The 22,932-nt window shown below is 34.3% G+C and overlaps 3 protein-coding genes and 1 non-coding gene across 7 annotated transcripts in view; 2 read left to right on the forward strand and 2 right to left on the reverse strand.

Moving 5' to 3' along the window:
* Positions 1-2,811, forward strand: part of LOC105156500 — a gene marked incomplete in the record, with an annotated part of 3,062 nt that extends 251 nt beyond the window's left edge. The window contains 3 exon segments of the mRNA XM_011072650.2: positions 1-188; positions 1,274-1,415; positions 1,659-2,811. Of these exon segments, the coding sequence (XP_011070952.1) occupies positions 1,274-1,415; positions 1,659-2,803 (1,287 nt within the window).
* LOC105156502 (zinc finger protein 91-like) lies at positions 6,413-9,218 on the forward strand. Its single transcript, XM_011072651.2, has one exon. It carries the CDS (start codon positions 7,112-7,114, stop codon positions 8,741-8,743), a length of 1,632 nt encoding a protein of 543 aa, XP_011070953.1. The 5' UTR covers positions 6,413-7,111; the 3' UTR covers positions 8,744-9,218.
* On the reverse strand, positions 10,749-10,820 carry TRNAP-UGG. The gene has a single exon. It is a non-coding gene; the product is annotated as a tRNA-Pro (tRNA).
* LOC105156503 (probable WRKY transcription factor 57) lies at positions 11,732-17,379 on the reverse strand. 4 transcript variants are annotated; one of them, XM_020691996.1, is made up of 6 exons: positions 16,666-17,376; positions 16,596-16,632; positions 16,351-16,476; positions 15,011-15,154; positions 14,067-14,445; positions 11,732-12,064 (listed from the first exon to the last, which is right to left on the reverse strand). In XM_020691996.1, exons 1-5 carry the CDS (start codon positions 17,081-17,083, stop codon positions 14,073-14,075), a joined length of 1,098 nt encoding a protein of 365 aa, XP_020547655.1. In that variant the 5' UTR covers positions 17,084-17,376; the 3' UTR covers positions 11,732-12,064; positions 14,067-14,072. The 4 variants fall into 4 exon arrangements, with proteins under 4 accessions (XP_020547655.1, XP_011070956.1, XP_020547656.1 ...); XM_020691997.1 differs by lacking the exon at positions 11,732-12,064 and adding an exon at positions 12,429-13,188 and having other exon boundaries at positions 16,666-17,379; XM_020691998.1 differs by lacking the exon at positions 11,732-12,064 and adding an exon at positions 12,429-13,191 and having other exon boundaries at positions 16,666-17,379.

The raw sequence follows: 22,932 nt of genomic DNA on the forward strand, positions 1-22,932 counted from the left end.
TTTATTCATCTTATTTATTTTAAAATTTTGTTTTCGCTATCTACGGTGTTTATAATTCGTTTACCCTCTGCCAATAGAATTTGAAACTGTAATTTTGTTCGGAAATCTTTTGATATCTAGGGTTTGCATATTCGTGGTTGAAGAATCTTAAGGCTCCTTGGATCCCCGTAAATTGACTTGGGGTTTTGGTACGTCTCTCTCTAAATTGAATTTTAGTATCATTTTTGTGGCTTTCTTTATGTGGATTTTGTGAATCCAGGGTTAGGGTTTTTCTATCAATTTGGTTTCTTTACCTCTGTTTTCTATAGGCGATAATTCTTTGGGAGGGCATGTTCAGGTGGTTTGGGTCTTGAAAATTTTCTTTATTGTATATACTGAGGTAGTTAGTTTAGTAAAATAAGTAGTATGGCTTCTACGTAATTACTTGTGGACTATTCTTGTTGTTCTGCATGGAGTGGAATAATTGAAGAAAAAATTAATGACTATTTTCTAATCTTTTCCAAGTTTTTGCTTAATCTTACTGTTTGTTATTTTGCTGCATGTGGTTGTTCACTATTACTAATTGTTGTCCTCAGGAAAAAAACTTAAATGCCATTCCACGTGGTAGATTACTCTTGTCTTACTGGGGCACTGAAAAAAATAGTTATAAACTTGATATAGCACGTGAAGAAATAATTACGTTCATCATTAAGAAAGCATATTTGAGGGTTCAGTTATCATCTGCCTGGATTTGGTTGGTTATCCATTGTTTTGATTGATCGCGCTTTGCTTCGACCATTACGGAATCATGACAATGTGATTTAATGTTTCTTGCCGCTATTTTGCTTTAATCATGTTGGTTTTTACATTGCCTCATTTGTTGATGATTTATGGTTGTATGTTGTTTTTATAGGTTGTCTATTTGTTTTCCATGTCCTGACAAGTCAGATATTTATTCTAGTTCCTACTTTCCTGGAATGATGTAGGCAGTATCTTGTTTATGACACTCTGTTGTATGCATGTGCGACAAGATCATAATTATACTAGTCATTGTTAGTTTATTATCTGCTTCTTTATTGCAAGATTATTTTTGTGTGCATGTCTGTCTCATGTTAGCTTGAATCCTCTGCTTTTAGCAATGGATTGGTTCTTGACACCTGTAGCTTTTCTGGAGAGATTTTCATGTATTAAATTACCATTTGCTTTGCCTATATAATCCATTCCCTGCTGGTTATAATTTCCTTCCCCGGGACGATCTTATTCAATATGTCCCTCCTTTTGTTCTTCCATACAGATGATGGGAATGAAACGTCCTTTAGAAGAAGAAGATTTTCCAGAGCCTTCTTTCAAGCAACCTAAGCAGCTTGATTATAACAAAAAACTGACGTTGAATACAGAGGAATCTCACTTAACTACTTTAACAGTTGATTCTCCGGGTAAAAGTTTGCTATTTGACACCATTCTCCTTAAGATTCATACTGGAAGAGAAAATATAAGCTGCATAAATACATATTTTTTTTATTTATGCTTTATATTCTAAAAAAAGTTTTTGCCTCTGTATGAAGACTTCTTGGTGAACCATGTGATAACGCAAATTACACATCTGTTATCTGGTTATATCTGGCATAATGTCGAGTCAGTAGCCATTGATCCCTGATTGATTTCATATGATATTTTAGGTAGAACAAAGAGCATTTTTTGTAAGTCACAGTTCGATGGGCGGCTAGAAAATGGTGACTTATATAGTGCATCTCTAGCGGGCAAAGAGTTTGAGCCAAGTGCACCCTTATCTTTGGTCACCAGCAGCAGTAGAGAAGAAGATGTTGTGAATGGGGACACCTCTGTCTGGTCTAATTTTCCAGCATTTACTGATTTCGGCTTACCAAGGCGACTCCCGCAGCAGTTTGAGGATCCATACATATCTTTGCTGAATTCTTCTCCTAGGAAGGAAGTTCCTATTGGACCAGATCATCAAGCTGGAGTCCCACTGTGGGATCCAAATGCTAGTAGGGACAACAACAGAGAGGAAGAACTAATGGGGACTTGTATCATTTCAATGCCTGACGCAAATGATTCAACCATTGGTGAATTCAGAGTTGGACGTGGCAGAACAGATTGTGACTGCCTCGATGTGGGCTCCATGAGATGTGTGCAGCAACATGTAACGGAAGCAAGAGAAAAATTACGGGAGACCATTGGGGATGAGAATTTTGAGGAGTTGGGATTCTCTAATATGGGTGATGAGGTGGCATGCAAATGGACCCCTGAGGAAGAACAAGTCTTTCACGAGGTTGTTTTCTCTAATCCTGTGTCACATGGTAGAAAATTTTGGAAGCACCTCAGAGTCGCATTCCCAGCTCGAACTAAGAGGGAACTTGTAAGTTACTATTTCAATGTCTTTATGCTCCATAGGCGGGCTGTTCAAAACAGATCTTACTCACTGGACATAGATAGCGACGACGATGAAGACCAGAAAGGTGCCCATGGAGACTTGTATCAGAATGGATCTTATTCATTGGATCCGGATACTGATAATGATGATGATCAGCAAGGCCCCAATGGGGAGTGCTATGCAGTTGGACAAGAAGAGGAAGACTCCACAGTTGAGTCTTTTGGTGATCAGGATTTGGACACTAGCTGGGTGGATGACTTCTGGTCTGAGCCCGAACATGTCAGCCACGATGAGGGCAGCAAGCGAAACCATGACAACGCTGCTGGCAGCATTTTTGAAAAGCAAGATGGTGTCGACATTGATGATAGAACAGAGAAAATGTCCAGTCAAGAGACCAATAAGTTGTATGGTGACCACAGTTTTGATTCTTAACTTCATATTACTGTGTAAAAGTAGACATAGTAGGAGGGGTGGGTGGGGGGAGGGGAAGGAAAAGCAAAAAATTAAAACCTTTTCCTGATATGTGGCTGATTGAAGCGATCTATTTATACATAAGAAATTTTGTTCTTCCACAAGTTGAGTCGATATTCTTGATTGCATCGGACTAACATTTCAGTCCAACAGTAGCCAATGTCAGTTCCTCGATTTTAGATGGTTGAATGATGATTTTGGGTGTATTCATCATGCTCTATCGAGGTGAAATGGCGCAACCTTGTTCAGACATTGTAAAATTGCACTTGTGTCTAGATGTTAATGCTCAATTGGAATAAGTCTAGCAACGAAAGAGTCTGTCTTGCCCCTCTCTAGTTGCTATCTCAGTTTACAGAATTTATTGACGTGAGCTTCATCAAGTACAAAAGCTGTTAGCTTGGCCATCCTAAAATTTATTTGTGGGCTTATTATTATGGGATGTTGCACTCGATTATGTAGTAATAATGAAAGATCAGTTATGGTCTTTCCCTCTTTCCCCATGGTATTAGGTAGGTAAAGAGAATATCCACTCTCCAAAGGACACGCCAAATCACTTTGAAGTCATCACCTAAATTAAATACAAACAGAACCTTCAAAGGACAGACAACTTTTTATCTAAAACCTTTCAGAAAATGATGAAAATTTGGGTGGCAACATATGCGTTGGCTTTTGTGAAACTGAAAACTCGGAAGATCCAATCAAATTCATACATATACACTTCATTAGGCCAAAAGATGACAGAATACATCAATAGTGTTAAATAAAAACCCATTAAAAGAAACAAACAAACAAAAGCACTATCATGATTACAGAGATAATTTCAATTTTACCTCTTGAATAAGACCTCATCAACAAGAACAACAAACTGTTGTGCGGGAAAAAGCTGTCGTTCTAGCATCAACTAATTCTTGTAGCTGTTGTGAAGCTGGAAAAGGATTTCCTCAAATAGATGATGGTCCAGACAGTTTGGAATTTCGATTCTTGTTAAGCTATTTGGTCGCAATGAGCTCATTCTGATTCTTGGCCAGCTAGTAATAACTGTTTGGTAGGACCTTTTCTGCTATAGGTGATGGATAGTAGTGTACCTACAAGGGTCGGGCAGGATGGTGGATCCGATTTAGAAGTGGGTCAAGCCCCTTTTTGTCCTGCTTCAGAATACAAATGCGGTTAGGATTGATCAATCAAAGATTTAAGTCAGTTCAAATAAAAGATCAAGCAAAATTAAGGGTCCAACTAACAACATCGAAAGTGTTGCTTCAGCGGAGAAGCAGCGGTACAGTTATAGGATGGGTTCGCGTGAACTCATCTTTATAGCCTGCACCTCAATTATAAATGGACACATATAGAGCTATATTAATATCGTCCACTTTCTATTGGGATGAGCTAAAATGGAAGCGAATTCGATTTCTATGATATATGGACATGAACACAATTTTAATATTTTTTGTTGATTTTCTCTACATATTAAAAAAAAATTATTTGAATTTGAAATTATATTTGATATGCTACGTGAATGTGTCTGACATGACATTAAAAAATACAAAATACGTTCTTAATTGTGTCAAAATTTGCTTAAATATAAACATGTTATTTGACGTGTCCGACATAATATTAAGAACGTGTCGTGATTGATATGATATCTGATAAATGGCCATTTGACACTAGTATTCTAAAATATCACTACATTCTAGATTGATTATTTAAAAAAAAGATATAAATAGTATTGAGTACACTGCATATATATATATATATATATATATATTTTAATTACAGGGTACACTATATTCTTACCGATAGTTGAGACGATCATTTGCACAAACTTTAGTATAATAACGTAAGTTAAAAACGTTTGGAAAAAAAAAAAAGAAAGATGAAAAATGAAAGTAAACTACAAACATTGACAAAGAAAAAACCTTACAACTATTTTTAACTTAAATAAACATGAAGGCCTCTAAGTGAGAACTTGTTTGTTGCACTTGACACAATCTGATTGCGACCCGTCTGTCCGAAATCCTTGGGATTGACAATAAATGCAGAAATCAGTTCAGATTGCCCACCATAATTACTTAAAATTAAGAAAAGTTAATGTGTTTGGGTTGGGCTGTTGGCCTATTACATAACTAACCCCCTCAACTAAGAAGCTTCACACACTTGGGACACGTACCCTCCTCAAACCAAACAACCCCTAATATCTTATACATATGTTGGTAGAAATACATTCTGTAAGAATAAATCATTATACATACATTGGTTTTTTCAGCCTTTCTTTATTACTGCCATTTCTTTTCTTTAATTTCTGGTGGTAGCTGAGAAGTTGAGAACATTGGGTTGCTTTGAAGTTGAAGTAGAATCAATATGAAAGATATCTATAATTTTACAGGTTTAATTTAATTATTTTACATTCGTGTTGAAAAAAATAAATTTTAAATATAAACATTTGTTTCAGTCAGATGTGTAGACCGTATGAGGTAGATAAATTTAGGTTGATTTTGAGTCTCCAATACATGACCTGCAAGACAAGAAGTGGTAAGAACCACACTGAAAAGGCCTTGGTTACGTCTACGACCTAAAAATAGGCCTATAGCAAATTGGAAAAAAATGGCATAGATTTTTGGAGTTATTTGCATGAGATAAACTTAAATTATGAGTCTAATTTAGTGAAATGTCCCTCTCCAAATCCCAAAAATGTAGCTAATAACAGAGTGAAATACAAAATTGAACATCATCTAAAATTGATAATGAAAGATACTCAAAGATTGTAAAGCTTAATCAACTTTACCAAAAAGCTACATTCTTCAACACAATGCATGCTTGCTTCCTTCCAAACATCTCTTCTAAATTTTATTTCTTATATTTAACTCACAAACTCGAATCTGATTTGGACAAAATTTTTCTAATTCGAGTTCAAAATAATTCTTTTATTTTTCTTTTTTGACAACAGGGCCTAATTATGCTGATTAAGATTTTCACGAGGGCCAATAAGCAAAGTCTTGTAAATTGATGAGATCTAATCTTAATTGATGAAATTGTAACTCATGGATGATCTTATAGTACATTAATTAATATAACGGTGTTAATGTAATTTAATAATAATTATTGATTAATTATAAATATATTTACTTATTAATAATTAAAATTATGATGTAATTATAAGCGATCCGGAATATATAGATGAAGCAAAACATGTGAGAGGGATGTGTGGTTTCCTAGGGGCAAAAGGGGGAATTTGAGAGGGTAATAACGGCTGAGGGGTTCGGGATTTCGGAGCTTTCATATGGTGTGACATTTGAGCAGAAGACAAGACGAAGACGAGACATAAAGTCCTTAAAAGCTTTGGGAATTTCAGAGCAGTTTTTAAGAATAAAAAAGATGACTACTTTATAGTTTTGTAAATCAAGAAATGAAAATTACGATATGCCCTTTTGGATTGTGTCTGGGTCAGACTCAGATGATGAGCAGTGTGAATTATTTTTATTATTAATTATTAATAATAAAAAATAGGAATTCAAGAGATCTGGGCCGTTTGATTTGAGTGGGAACGAACTCTGCTCTAGTAAGTACACGTGCTGACGCTCATTTCATTTCTCTCTCTATTTCTCTTTCTCATATTTTTGCTTCCATGCATGGAATTCTCCTCCTACTATAACACACACACACACACACAAACAAGAAAAGATATATAGATGTAGAGAGAGAAAGAGAGAGGTGTTGTATGTATATGATGGAGAGAAATATTGGGAAGAAAGAGTCTTTGGCTTCTGTTTTATTTCTTTATCTTGATAGGCTGTGGCTAGTTCAAGGCCATCATTAGCGACCCATCTGTTCAAAAGTTTGATTTTTTCCACATTTAATCCTTCAAAATCTTGGGACATTAATATAGGGTAGGAGGGTTGTCATTTATATGCCTTTTTTTCTCTATTCTGCGAGATTACATCGATTTGGGATTCAAGAGTGTTCTCTTTGTTGTGGGTCTGATTGTTTACTTCCCAAGAACTGTCACATCTGACCAGTTTGATGATCCTGGTCCTATCACTTGTGTGATCTGTGCCCAAACCCATGTCCCAGATTTGAGCCTTTTCAACTTCATTTTTCTACTTCGATGTTGGTTCTCTGATCTGGGCCGTGTTCCTATGTTTCTTGAACTGTTTGGGCGGTGGTAGATCGAGAAATGCTGCATTCTAGCGCAATTTAAGTTGAGTTAGTTGTTTTTGCTGATCTTGATTCTAGTGTTGGGTTTTTCTTGCTTCAGTTGTTGGGTCTTGAATTAGGATGGAGGAGGATCAAGAATTGAGGTTTGTTTGCAAGTTGTGCAACAAGAAGTACCCATGTGGGAAGTCTTTAGGAGGTCACATGAGGTCTCATGTACTAGCAAATTCTGCTGAATCTGAGGAAAAAGTTGAGGCCAACATGAAAAGGGTTTCATCTTTGGGTGTTGCTGGGCAGCAGAGTGTGATGAATGAGTCAAAAATTGCTGAATTTGGAAATGGGCAGTCTAGTTATGGCCTCAGAGAGAATCCTAGGAAATCTTGGAGGGCTGTGGATTCTAGCTTCCCTTTGTCCCAAGAGAGAGTCTGCAAGCAATGTGGTAAAGCATTTCAATCTCTGAAAGCATTGTGTGGGCATATGGCTTGTCACTCTGAGAGGGATAGGGGTTTGAAAGATGATCATTCTTGGACCAGTGAGAATCAGAAGCTGGTGATGGATAGTCATTCGGATACCGAAGCCGAGGACCGGATTCTGAGAACCAGATCCTCAAAGAGTAATAAGAGGTACAAGAAAATAGTTGTCAAGTCACCTTCTTTTTCTTTAGCTAATAATGGTTCTTCATCTGTTTCTGAGATTGATGGAGAAGAGCAAGAGGAAGTAGCTATGTGTTTGATGTTGTTGTCAAGGGACTCTGGGAACAAGGGTGGTGTGAATTCAGTTGTGGAGTCTTCTGATAATAATTCAGTCATTTTAGAGACTAAATCTTCTTCCATTGACATGAGAACTAAAAGAAGGGAAGCACCCAAAGAGGTAGATGAGATTCCCCAGATGAAGAAAATTGGTGATATGATGAAGTTAAAAGATAGTGTGTTGGAAGTTGCTCAAGCGGATAACTCTGATTCTGGGTATTTCTTGGATGAATGTGCCAAGGCCGAGTCTGATGTATCTGTTGATGGATTTCGAAGGAATGGTGCTTTTGGTGAATACAGTAAGTCCCTTATGAATGGAAGTTATGAGGAGTATGGTGCTGAATTTGGACATAGTTTGAACAGAAGCAAGAGTTATCGAGCAGAGCTAAAAAGAGAATTGGTGAAGGAAAATGACTACAATACGGCTTCAAACTCTGCTAGGATTGAATCAAGAAGGAGAAGGTATATTTCTGAAAATCCAGAATTATGCAATGAATATGGCAGGATAACAAGAAACGAACCTCCTAATGCTGAGGCGTGCAACATTTCTCAGAAGAAAAGTAAATATGAATGCTTCAACTGCAAAAAGGCCTTCAAGTCTTATCAGGCTCTTGGAGGACACAGACCGTGCCACAAACGAAACAATGCTTTCTATGAATCGAGATACGAAAGTGGTGAGAACAGCCTAGATGACTCTACTGAATTCGTAACAACTGGCAAGCTTGTCGAGTCTGCTAGCAACAGAAGATCAAGTGCTAAGAACTCATCTCACTATGTGGAGAAGAAAATCAAAGCTAAGAAGAACAAAGGGCATGTTTGCCCATTCTGCAACAGGGTTTTCAAGAATGGCCAGGCCTTAGGTGGCCACAAGAGGTCACATTTCATTGGTGGGCATGAAGAAAATAACCATAGAAGTCCAGTGGTAAAGCCTGATATGCTTGATCTTAATCTTCCTGCACCCGAGGAAGATGAGGATGACGGGCGTGAACGATTTTCTCCCTGGTAGACTTGAGACAAAAACACTTCATGAAAGGCTTCTTGGCTGATACTTAAGTGTAAAGGTGGTCCTGCTAATTCCCAAAGATGCTAGTGTATAGCAAAACTGGTGGACAGCAAACCTCATGTTGCTTGTTCGATGATGGATTGGAACTGCAGTAGTCGTACTGCTCCATGACGACTGTGAGCAGCACTCGTTATCCTCTCTCGTTGCGACCCCTTTCTGCATGTTCCCTGAATATGCTGCAATTTTTGCAGACTACTTCAAATTTATCTTTCATTCATTTAGAAGCATCAACATTATATCTAGAATGAAGTTTTGTTGGCATGTTAGTTCTCTGATCGCAGAGTAGTATCCAAGAATACTGTTAGCATTTCATTTCTTCTAGTTATTCAATTTGAAGATGGTGAAGTCAGTTGTGCTTCCCTCTTTCATAAGTTCAGACTAATTAGTGTTGGCCGAATAATACATTGATGTTGCTTCAGCTATTGTCTTTAGAGGTTTTCTCAATCCCAGAAACATGAAGAGATGTACTACCATCGGGCATTTCAAGAAGAGGGCTAATGTTCTAAACATTCAGCTTACTACATAGTTTTAATATTGTCAAATCTTTTCCCTCGATCACACCTTCATTGGTTCCTTAAGCCACACTCTGTCGTTATTCAGCCGGGCGGTCGTATTTATCTTGTCTCAATCATCAATCAATAGAACTTAGTACTTCCTAAGAAAGTAGAGTTGCTCTCACAGAACAGCCATTTCTTATCAGCAGTCATTGTCTTTTTATATATGGTTCCTTGCACTGAACTAAAAGCTACTAACATGGGACAAGTTAATCTTTTGTGAACTTTTGCAAATCGGACAGAAATGATGAATTTCAAGAAACATGATATCATCACTATCACAACTCAACCAACCTTGAGATCCATTTGAGTACTTGAAGCCCCTCTTTTTTGACTTGAGAGCACAAGAGACTGTCAATGCACATGCTCATTTGAAACCCCACAACTTTTTATCCTTTTCTTGCATCATAGTCTGTCTTCTTGCCTTTAACTCCACTGCTGTAAGGTGAGCCTGATAGATACAGTGAAGTATGCCAAGCAAACTCTAGATATAGAGAAGACAAATGTTTAGGAGTAAAATGACAGAACAGTTTGCTCAGTAAGTTCTTGATATTATCCACTAGACACATCTTCGTCGATGATATTTCCTCGTTTCGACAAATTTTGAGTACCACTTGCAACTGATCAAAACTCGTGTGTGCTAGAAACCGTTCGTTCCATTTAAATCTAAAAAAAATGGGCTAAATTTGTCATTTCTTGAAAGCATTTTAAAAAAAATAAAATAAAAAAAATTGACTTGTTCTTGACTCGAACCCGACTCGTTTATCATCCCATTACTCTTGAGTGGGTTGTTCTATGTTTGGTTCTTTAGTTTTTTAATGAAATCAATAAATGAAATCAATAAAGACTTAATTACTTGACTTTGAATTCTATTTAATAGTGTGATTGATATAAAAAGCAAAGGTACACTTAAACAAACCTTTAAAAGCCCAAAAAAGTGTCCCATCTACATACAAGTCTTAGTGCTACTGCTTCAAGATTTTTTAATTTATCTTTTCAAAAAATGAAACAGCATTTGCAATAATTTTGCATTTTCTTTGGACAACTTGGGTTTTTTTGTTTTTGTTGAAGATATGAATTTTGAAATATGTTTGGGCGTTTCCTGAAAGCCCATTCTGTTGATCTGTTGTTGTTGTGTGGGAATGGCAATAATAAAATAGTGAAAACTATTTTGAGGAGGAAACGGGTAAGAGGGACAGGTGTTGTATTGTAAGAGTGACATACATTGCACGTTTCTTCAGCAAAAAATTACTTGCGTTGGGCCGTTATGTGGCCCACCAGCTACTTGTTGGTTTTGTGGGCCCAATTACTCAAAGTGGGAGTCCGGTCAGTTTCTAAAATTTTGAACAGTGCTTGTTGGATTTGGAGGATGTGAAAAACTGAAATTGAAAATAGGGGCGTTCCGAGAATCGAACTCGGGACCTCTCGCACCCAAAGCGAGAATCATACCACTAGACCAAACGCCCGCAGCGATAATTACTTTGTCAACAATTCAATACATCCTTCAAAAACTATTTTATTCATCCAGTTTGAAATAATTAAAATTTTTAGTTTATATTTGAGTTGGTAGTTTTTTTTTTAAAAAAAAAAGAAAAAGTATTCATCTTATACCTTAGTCCCTCTTGTAAAGTGAAGTAAATGAATTGATTAGGTTTGATGATGAAGCAAAATTTGAATCAATATCCAAAAGTGGGTTTTGCGAGGTATAATTAGATTTTAATAGGAGAAACTCTATGTATCTATTTTTCAAAATTAAATGCATATTATAGCGAGGATGCTAACATTAAAACAAGATAGTCCTATATTGTTAACTTTTAATTTTGTCCAGTTACAAAAAAATAAAACAGAAAATGGGGGGCGCAATTAATGAGATTCAAACAGTGGGCGTGGGTGGGTAGGTATTATATGTTGGTCATTCATTTAATGAAGTTGAAAATTAGCTTTTGACTGCGAAAGCCAAGGGAAAAAGGTTAAAAGTAAGTAATGTTGTCGGCCGACAGAAGCAACATTGATTTCCACGCAATGTCAAAAGTGAAAACATGCACTTACTATAGCCCAACTATAACTAGTAGAATTTTACTCAAACCTATATGTGTTTTAAAGAATTGAAAAAATGCAACCAATTCCCATGTTTATATATTAGTAAATTATTCTTTTATAATTTTTTTTAGTAATTTACCATTTTATATTTTTAAAATACAACAAATTCTCCTGTATTTTTAAAGATGAAATAATTTATCTTCCTATCGCTCCATTTTAATTAATATAGTGATATAAATTATTATTTTTTTATAAAAAATAATTTATTAATTTACAATATCACAAATAAATATTTACATTCATTCCAAAAGAAATTGTTATGCCCAAGAAACAAAAACGCCAAAAAAGTAACATGTCCCATTTCCCACCAAATTAAATATATAGATCTCAACAGTAACTAACATTTACCTCAAAGCAATAAATCATCAGAAAAATATTACACATTTTTCTATGCATGGATATATATATAGAATTTACAGCCCCAGCCCTTAAAAACTGGAATTAGGTCAATCAATACTTATACCATGGTAAATAAGGATGAACTGCAATGGCAACAATATTTATATGTGCATTGAACTTCAATTTGTGAAGAGTAAATCAATCCTGATCAATGGGAATGAATTAATTGTTGCTTACTACATCACCATTCACCCACCTCCTGCACTGCTGCCTGTAAAACAAACATATATATATATATATAGTGTTAAATTTTACTTATGTTTCAATTTAAGGTTATAACCATAAAACAGTACTGCCCCCATATCATGCAATATAATCTCTGGATGATCTAGTAAAGAGCTTAGATACGATGCATTAACCCGATTCATCCATTGTAGATTAAAATTGTATTTTGTATAAACTTCAATTACATAAGTAAAGTGTGAAGTGTATGAAATATGTAATATCTGGATATTTAAGAAAATATTTTCACATATATGACGTACACACGTATATATATAAAATGCAACATGATTTACAATATCAATGAATTACAATAAAAAAAAAAAAAAAAAGATCGTGTAGACGTCATTTGATTATGTATGCTGATACAAAAAGAACTCATAACAATGATTAGGTTGTATGTTTTGAACAAGATGATAATGATATTGCAGAAAAGCAAACACAGCAAATGTACAGGCTCAGACAAGACATTTAAACTTAGGCCGGCATGCGGCATCTGATCGATATAGATGAGGTGCCAGCAGTTTTTATCATTATGCTATTCTTCTATATATGTTATCTTATATGTAATACTCTATGTTATTAATTGTCACCGCAGTGAGTTTGATTCGTCTCTGAATGTAGACATTAATAATTAGGACCACCATATCTTGTAATCAGATTATATATAGCTAGATAGCTAGTACTGATCTCGAATCATCAATTATTGATTCATCTAACCACAAATAATGCTCATTACAAGATGTAATAAAGCTTCCTCTCAAACAATAAATAAATTAAAAGCTGTGGTGGGAACGAGTTTAGGAAAAAGTATGTCATTTTAATGAGCTTTATGATATTGTACAGAAAAAACTTTTGTGGACGACAATTGCACGTCTACATCTATATAGTACTTTGCACTTAAATGGGGGCAGCAAGTTAGCACTTCCCCCAAAAGTAGAACTTGCATTTTGGAAAAGGTGAATAACAAAATTTCACCAATGTGGAGCACGAATATATAGTTGTCAGTAGCCCATACTCTATCATCTCTAATATATTCTGTTCTGCCTGAATACAAACTGTAAACAAAATTCAGCCACAAACACTGTAACCATCATCATTCTTGGATAAGACCTGCTGAGTGTTTTAAACCAGTCAATCAAAGTATACATTTGATCCATAATAATGCTATATATAAATTGATCAACTAATTAAGTATATTGGGAATTACTAATATATAGTGATAGCTAGTTCATCTTGCAACAAATTATAAGATTAACCAAGTCTACTTGATTGCTTAATAAAGCACCTTTTGAGAAATCTAGCAAACAGTGAACGTCACGTCTGAAGTCTGAACTATTAAGTAGGTCAGCTATATATAACTAAACTGAATTAATAAGATCAAGTTCATTAATGGTCCCACTGAACTCTCGGCAACTTGTAATACTCTAATAATTGATCCCCTTCCCTGAGAAATCTCAGACTTTTAAACACCATGTAGATCGGTGCCCTTGTCTAGTTCAAAGGGAAGGAGCACAAGTCAAAGGTAAGCCAATTACTTTCTTTAGCCCGGGTGTGTCTCAAGAAAGTGTTAATATTCCGTCACTTTCACACTGGGAAAAAGGATCATTCTGTTCCAGTCGATTAAACTTACCAACGAAAATTCCTCTTCCAAAAACATTTCTTTCTTGATCAAATATATTTTCTCAATATGCTGATTTCGCAGATCCCATATTCTCAATTGCTTTGAAAGAGATCATTATATTAAGCTTGTAGGAGATCGTTTTCGTTTAGCTAGGAAGTTTCTATCAATATGACCTGAGGTAAGGAAATCAATCCTTTTTACATATTAGGAGACTATATAAACCCCCTCTATCCAGACTGCAAGGACACATTTATGAGATGGTGGAATCGAACACATTTTTTAACAAAAAAAGTTGTACTTAGAGAAAAGGTAACAAACTCAATCTAATAAACCAATTAATATTGTTTAATACAGAAGCAAGAAGTACCTCATGCTATCCATTTCGCATTCCAGGAGGCACAATATCCCCAAGGAGTCCTTCACCAACAGAAGGCTGCAAACTCGCCTCTTGCCCTTTATGGCCTGATTCTCCACCTTTGCCTTGAATGCTAGGTGGCAACTGTGATATAGAAAGAGAGTTTTCATGAGGATACGTCTGAAGCCTTGGATAATAGAACTGTGAGTTGGAAGGGGCCATGGGGCTTGCAAATGCAGCTTCCTGAGAAACAAGTCCACTTCTGGGAAATCCAACTGAGTGGTGGCTATGCTGTCCTTCGTACGTAGTGATCACAACTGAGGGATCCTCAGAGGATCTTTCGACTCTCTTTTTGACCATGCATTTACTGTTTGTGCAGCGGTAATAGCTCCTGCAAGGAAAGAGGATTGAATCAGCTAATCAAAATTATAAAAAGGTAATACTGATGAGCATCACTAATGTTTCACTTATATAAGTTAATCATAAGTACCTTAATACAGTAAGGATAGAGCTTCACTCAAGATTCATGTTTTTGTTATCAGAAATTTATTCTACAAATTGATTTCCATTTTTCAGAAAGATTTCAGCCTAAATCAAGTCAATTGCAGTGTTTTCCCATTATGATAGAGCACATTATTGGGTTCTTCTCTTTTGTACTTTTTAAGATGGAAAGCACATAACCACACAAAACACTGAGTGCATCCTGATTATGAAAAAGACCAGTACTTAGTACAGGAACCTAACGAAAAGTATGAGCATATCCAAATCCATAGACACGCGTCATTAGCTGCACCATAGATGCTGCTTCTCTAGCTAGTATTCCTACCATTAGAAATATGCCTTAGCACATGTAAGGAATTGATTATGACTAAATAATTATATTTCTCATCAAACTAAACCTCACTTTTGTTTGATCATAGCATATATATGTAAGGTGAAGAATGCATAATACATACCTTGGAAAAGGACTATTTTTAACAGCTTTCTGGCCATATTTTCGCCACCGATAACCGTCCTCAAGATGATCAATTTCACTTTTAGTCACAAATGCAAATCGTGGCTGTCGAATACGCTTTTGCCCTTTCTTTTTAGCTTTGCTCCTGCAAGATATTTCAACCTTCATTATGTATTTGATCTTCTGAATTACGAAGTATAAAGATGACATGTATGCTCATGACTTTAATGCTAACTATGTTCACACGTACCTCGGATTTTAGGAAGGAAAAAGAATAGTGAAAAGTATCCAAAAAAAATTGAAACTAGTAATTTCATTTGGAGTGAGGAAACTTCTCACTAAAGTCACACAAAATTGAATGCTAATATACCATCACCAAAGAAAATTAGCAAAACTAAATGAGGAGATATATGCAATATTAGAACAAATAATTGGACTCTCCAAGAAACATGAAATATGAAAATGGCTACGTACTTACAAACACAACAGAAACACGGATAAAGGAAAACTAAATGTTATTAAGAAGCACTATTAATACATATAATTAAGTTCTGGATTATCTATACGGCTCTTTACTTTGGGAACAAAAATTGAACGCACACATGTTACAAAAGGAAACCCTAATATGACATTTGTAAGTTTTAGCGAATTTTCCAAAATTAATGGGTACATCAAAAGCTTTCTGTATATACTTGCAAAAACACAACCAAAAAAAGAAGAAGAAAAGGAGAAGGATAGTGCCATAAGATTTTTGACGTATCCATCTTATCCATATATTGACAAATAAAAAATAAGGAATAATGCAACTGGAAAACAAGACGAAAACCATGACTTGTCGCCAAAGACTTCAAAGAAGTTTCTATGTATCTCTTTCATCAAACTGAGGTGAAAAAGAGATTACATATATATATATATATGTATATTAAACGTAATATTTGTACCAATTAAGATTGGGAAATGCATGAACAGAATGTACAAGCTAAAAATCTATAGTAAATAAAATGCAATGCAGAGTGTATAGTTATGAGATTTTTCAGCTTTTTCTTGTGTGAAATAAAAAGAATTATATAATAAGATGAACCTTTTTGTCTGGAACGAGATGCCTATATCGTCATCTTCATGTTGTAAGCAAAAGAAATTCTGTGAGGAAATTTAGTAATAACTTGGGAGAAAAAGTATCGGTATTTTGGAAGAATTTTAGTGAAAGTTGAAAGTAGAAAACAAAAGGCTGTGCAAGCACGCCATTGCCGCCGAAATAGCGGCGGTGCTCCAGCCCGTGAATATTTGCTTTTCCTAAATACCCATAAAAGCCCCTGAAATGGCCTTTAATTCCGCAAATACCTAATTTCCCGGCCCCCAACTTGCGTGCACAATTTGATGCTTCTAACCACACTATAGACTGCAAAAACTGTACGGACACGGCAGGAGCGCTTTTCTGCGTTTACTTTTGCAGTTCTGTTATAGCTTCTGCCAAAAGGAGTTAATTAATGAGTTCTTTTATTCAGAGTTTGCCCCTCCGCTACCGATCAAAAACCCTGGAATTAGCGACAAAATGCATGCATTTTACACTACGACACTATACTCACGCTGCGTCCGCCGGCGGATTGGCCGCGGCAGCCGCGGGAGAGCCACCGGAATTGGCCGCGGCAGCCGCGGAAGAGCCACCGGAGGCCGTCGACTTCTCCGCCGGATCCTCGGACGAGCTTGACGACATCGACGGGTTCGACGCCAGAGCCGAAGCAAAAGTAGCGTTCTCCTCCACCGCCACCATCGGCTCCAAACTCCTACTCGTATCATCGCCCCGGGGAGCAGTCGTACCCGCCAAAACGCAACCGTCGGCGCTGCTTACCGGCAAACCAGACTCGATCGGGTCCAAATCCACAAAACCGCCGTCGCATCCACACACGCCGCTGGATTCGGTGGGAATATTCCATCCAAACTCGCTGAGTATGCTGCTCTCCTTATAATCACTCCCGAACAAATACCCATGATTCAAGTTCTCCACGTCCTCACCCCCAAGTTCCCAGCTCGAATCGGCGATGAACTCCGGATCCGCCTTCCTCTTGCCATCCATATCCTCCGGCAACCACAATTACCACACACACCCCACAAACTCAATCTATCATCATGATAGAATAAAACGCGGAGAGAGAAAGCTAGGGTTTTGGAGAGGGAAAAAGAATTAATCCTAGTGGTCTCCGGGCTGAGCTACTTTTCACTTGATTTGCTGGGTTTCTTCTTTCTCTCTAAATACCTTTGTCGTGTCAATGCACAGAGAGAGAGAGAGAGATAAGTTAAAAAATTAGCAGTCAACCTTTAAATAGTAAGGAGCATAGAAGCTGAAATTTAAGCAAATCAAAGAGTGGAGAGAGAGAGGGAGAGAGAGAAATAAGGGGGGGTAAATTTAAACATGCATTCCACGCGAATTAATTCCCCTTAAAAAAAAGTTAATTAAAGTTCAATTAATAATATAATTGGAATAAATACCAAAGCAGCTTAGCTAAGTTGATGGCATTAATGCTGGCTGCTGCTTCACCTATACATAAAATCAACCTCTCACGCTCACCAAACTTTTCGATTTCATTTTGCTTTTTGGAGCGTCTCCCTTTCTTTTATTAGGTTGTTTTCAAATCCTGTCTCCTGCCCTTAGCCTTGGTTTTTCCTCCATCCAAATCCAACATCACCTATTATGAATATTTAATTTCTTTTTTATCCCTTGAATTATTATTTTGAGTAATTTGATTACAATTATCAATATCATTTAGGGATAATTATACTCCCCTCATCTAAGATTTGGTGTAATTACACGTAAACCCCTTTACGGTTTGGAAAATAATTGTATATAGCACTCCTGAAGTTTGCTTTTCTCTAACAAATAAATCCATCCGTTGGTCAAAATTCATTGAATTTGCTGATATATATGAGGGTAATTTGATCTTAAAAAGATTTATTTGACATGCAATAAGTCAATCAAGGGTAACTATAGATTTTTTTTTTTATTAATATCAACAAATTTGGTGAATTTTGACTAACGTGGAATTTATTTGCTAGACAAAAACAAGCCTTAGGGGTGCTATTTGTAATTTCCCAAACTCCAAAAGATTTACGTGTAATTACACCAAATCTCAGGAAAAGGGAGTGTAACTATCCGTATCATTTATATCTGGCAACTACCGACTACTATATCAATTATATATTAATACTTAATATCAAATAACTATATTTAATCAACAATAATTATTGAAATAGAACGACAACTTCTATTAAAAATATAATAATATCCCGTACATTGATGAAATTCAAATACATGACCATATAATCATAGAACCTCAATTTCACGAATCGAGCTGGGATTACTCCTTGAAAATCTACTTTTTTGTGCATGATCGTAAAAACCTAGTCCAAATACTTGGTAAGTTTTATATACTTTGATAAATTGGATATGGATAATGCAGCATACACTTGTCCATCGCGATCTGATAATTTGATGTGAAATATTATTCACTTTAAAACTCACGATGTTGATGTAATTTTACGGAAAATACACCTTATTACGGAAACGGAAGAGAGTCTTGACACTTTATAATATATTGTTGGAATATCACTGTCTCCATTTACTCATAATAACATACTCAACATCATATATATATATACGAGTATTAAAAACTTAATATTTCAATTAACATAACTCCCTTATTTTCATTAAATAACTCACATTTTTTAAATAAACATACATATGTTTATATAATATATAGGATAATTATAGGAAAAAGTATTATTTTAATCCGTTAATTATGTCTAATTTTAATTTTAGTCCGATAACTATGTCCATTTTTGTTTAGGTCCAGTAACTTACAAAATTGCTTACTTTTAGTCTTCTGGCAGATTTTCGGACAATTTTACCGCAACTTTTGAAATGCAGTTTTAGTCCATATACACTCATAGGGGTAAAATTGTCCAAAAATCTGCCAGAAGATTAAAAGTAAGCAATTTCATAAGTTATTGTATCTAAATAAAAATGGACATGGTTATCGGACTAAAATTAAAATGAGACATACTTAGCAGACTAAAATAATACTTTTTTCATAGTTATATTATTATCTTTTCTAGGTATTTTCTTTCTGAAATCTCACTTTAATTAATTATACTTACTCTATGATTAACTCATTAATAATACTTTTCGGCTTCTGGCACCTAGCTAGCTCCTACTATATAGCTAGTAGCGAGAATATGACGTATTGGAATTGGATTAAATGTATTTGCTCTCGTAATTTAATTATGTTATTTAGTGTTTTTATCCTATTATTTTTTTAAGTAGTATTTATTGCAAATGAACGCTGAACTTACAAGAATAAAGAATACAAGAATTTTAATGAGGTCCAGCAGCATCTGTTTTTTCCTAGTATATATAACCATACCTAATAGTATTTTAGTCCTGCATCTTTTAATTTTATCGATAATTTCAATCTTTTTTTTTGTTGGAGTTCACTTACATCGGTATGAACGGTGAACTCCTGCCAAAAAAAAAAATTAAAATATCAAAAATTTAAACGATAAATGACCAAAATGCTATCTTAAACAATAAAAGGATAAAATGCTAAGAAGTGAGATGCACGTGTATTTTTTAGTGAGAATGGTGAACTCCGACCAAAAAAAAAAAAAAAGAACTAAAATCTTAAAATTTAAAAGATGTAGGACCGAAATAATACACTAGAAAGTTGAATGACAAAAAGGCCAAATAATTTAAATTACTGAATAAAAATGCATTTAAACCTATTAGAAATAGGAGAGGATTAATTTAAAGTATAATGAATGAGTACAAAATTGTCTTCATTTGATTAATTAATATGCACATAAGGGGTTAATAATGATTAATTGTAGACCCTTTACGTATATAAATCTATTTTAATAATATATATTTTCTTGCTCATTTATTTTATTAAATAATTTATATTTTAAAACTTGAACATATCAAATTATGTAAAAAGATAATATTCTATAAGAAACACAATAAATTATATAATTATATATAGTTAACTCTTTTAAGGAGGAAAAAAAAAAAGAAGAAGAAGTGGTTAATGAAATATTAATATATGATTATGAGGTTAATGATAAAGGGTTGTTTGGCCCACCAATATAGCTACTGATATTGACGCATTAACAAAAGTTTGGATTCATTAAGCTGAACTCATTCATGTACCAGGACCAGTGCTTTCCAAGTGGACAACGACTTACATAACCAATTCCAAACTGCAGCTAACTTGTACCACCTTAATTCCCCTACTCATCGTACATTCATTTACATTATTGGTTATCCCACCCCACCGTCTCCACGAGTATATAAAAAAAAAATTAAATAAAAAAAAAAAAAGTTAGTCACAAAAGGTTACGTGCATTGTGGTTTTGGGAGCTAAATAGACGTTATTTGGGACTAAAAATATGTTGTAAGTTTTGGATTAAAAAGGCTCAAAATCACATTTTTTGGAAATAAAAAGACGTGATTTTGAGTTTTATGGGACTAAAAGCATCATCTGGTATAGTTGTGGTACCAAAAAAAATTCTACTCTTATTTTATGAGATCAAAAAAATATTTTACCCGAAACAATATATAAAATTATGGAAATGAATTCCTACATTCGATGACTTTGCTTCTAGAAGTATTTGAAGCTCAATACTAAAAAGACCGTAAAATAAAGAAAACAGATTTGTTAGGGAATTAAATATAAGAGATTGACTGGGTTTGCTTAAGCCCAAAGCAAAAGAAAGAGACAAAGAGCAGTGTTGAATCCTACGTGCCCTTCTTTTCTTGAGTAAAAATATCAAACACATGATATGCATTATTATATATATGTATGTATATATAATAAAAAAGATTAGTCAATATTTAATTAATAATTAATCACCCATCACCTATTAATTAACAACTCTCCCCGACAATCAACTACGTACGTACTATGTATATATATCTATATGATATTAATTAATTAAACATATATAGATAATATTCACATTTTTATATAATTGTAAGGATTATAATTCTGACTTATGTAAAGATATAGTCTTGTAATATTTCAACCTCGCCACTTAATTATATCAATTGTTATATAAATAAAATAAAAAAAATAAATAATTAAGTAAATATATCACAAGTTCACTTGATTGTTAGTGGATTGTTAAGCACGCAACTACAGCAAATCCCGTCTTGCCTATTTTAATTTTTTTTTCTTTAATTATATGATGAGTTGATGCTGAATGTAAAAATATTAAATAGTGTAAATATTATATTATATTAATTAACAGAATAAAAAATCTTGGGATTCACGTAACATAGTTCATATCAATTAATATTTTTTTCTATGTATATAATAATAATATTACCAGACCTTCATTATTGGTCGTTATTGGGTGAAATTATATTTTTAGTCTCATATGATAAAGGGTCTAATACTTTTATTTTTCTAATTTAATTTTTTTAAATAATTTCAAAATTTAAAGAAAATTAGATACATCTAGTCCTATACCCTACGGAATTTTCAAAATAATCTTCAAATTGAGAAAACTCGACACATTTAACCCTATGTTAAAGTTTCTGTAAAAAAATAAACAACAAGGACATGTACAGTGCGGTTGTTCATCATTTATTTGATAGCCAAGCTAACGGACACGTGCATTGCACGGGTTCTTGCCATTTTTTTTTATGAAAATTTGGATATGAGACTAAATAAGTCGAGTTTTTTAAAATTTTGAAACCATTCTAAAAATTCTGTAATGCAAATTTTCTAATATTTGAATTATTTAAAAATTCAATAAAATAAAAAATTAAATTTATTGAACTCCTATTTTATAGAAGGGAAAGTGTAATATTGCGCAATTATTGCCGAGCTAGTTGTACAACATCCTACATAAAATCCCTTGTGACATGATTATGTGGTGCAACTTGCAACTCACATGTTTCATTTCATTTCCAATATTTAGAACAAACTAAGAAATTTAGTTTATTTTTTATTTAAAGATTAAATATACCAATAAGCTAATATTAATTACTATACGAATCAATATCAATATCAACATTAATCACTACTGTATGCATATATTAAAGAAGAAATACATACACACACGTCTGATGAGTTTAAATCTCAAGCAGTTGAGGTCTCAACTTTACAACTTGAATTAGACTGATCATAATAATAATTCATTTACTATTTACAATTTTATGGTTTATTTTAGATTTTATTCTCGTCATATATATACACACATAGACATACAAACACTCTCGACTTCTGAGATGATCAACCCACTCGGTCCTTAATATTGGAATATGGAACTAACCTAACATCGCATCCAAACCCAGTAACTATGATCTAGCTAGTTACCCCAGTATGTATAAATAGTTTGTGAGTGATCGATAATTTATTCAAATTTCACTGAAAATGATTTTATTAGAAATTGATCCTTAGTGGACGTAAGAGAATTGTTCGAACCACACAAATTTTGTGTCTTGCAATTTTCTTTTCATATTTTCTACAGACATTCACAATCTCACTCAAATCAATTTTGTTTTTTTATTTATTTGCAGTGATGAACTATTATTAATTGAAATAACTCAAGTACAATCGTTCCTATCAAATATCAGTACCTTACAAAAATAATTGGAACAACACACATAATCTTTAAAATTATGGAGCCTCAATTTCGTCAACTAATTTAGACCACTAAAATCAATTTCTTTGGACATAATAAACTATGAATTCAACGACAGAAGCTTCTTTGAAACTAATTAAACAAATTAAATAAAGAAAAATGAGTTGGTCCGTGATGCAAAAAGTGCCTAAAAGTTGCGATTACGCGTATTAGTTATGAATTTGGAGAAGACTTGGGAAAAAAGGAGCATATTAATAATCATATTATTAATTATTATTATGT

This window comes from Sesamum indicum, linkage group LG2, assembly GCF_000512975.1.
Source record: "Sesamum indicum cultivar Zhongzhi No. 13 linkage group LG2, S_indicum_v1.0, whole genome shotgun sequence".
NCBI classification, from domain to species: Eukaryota; Viridiplantae; Streptophyta; class Magnoliopsida; order Lamiales; family Pedaliaceae; genus Sesamum; species Sesamum indicum.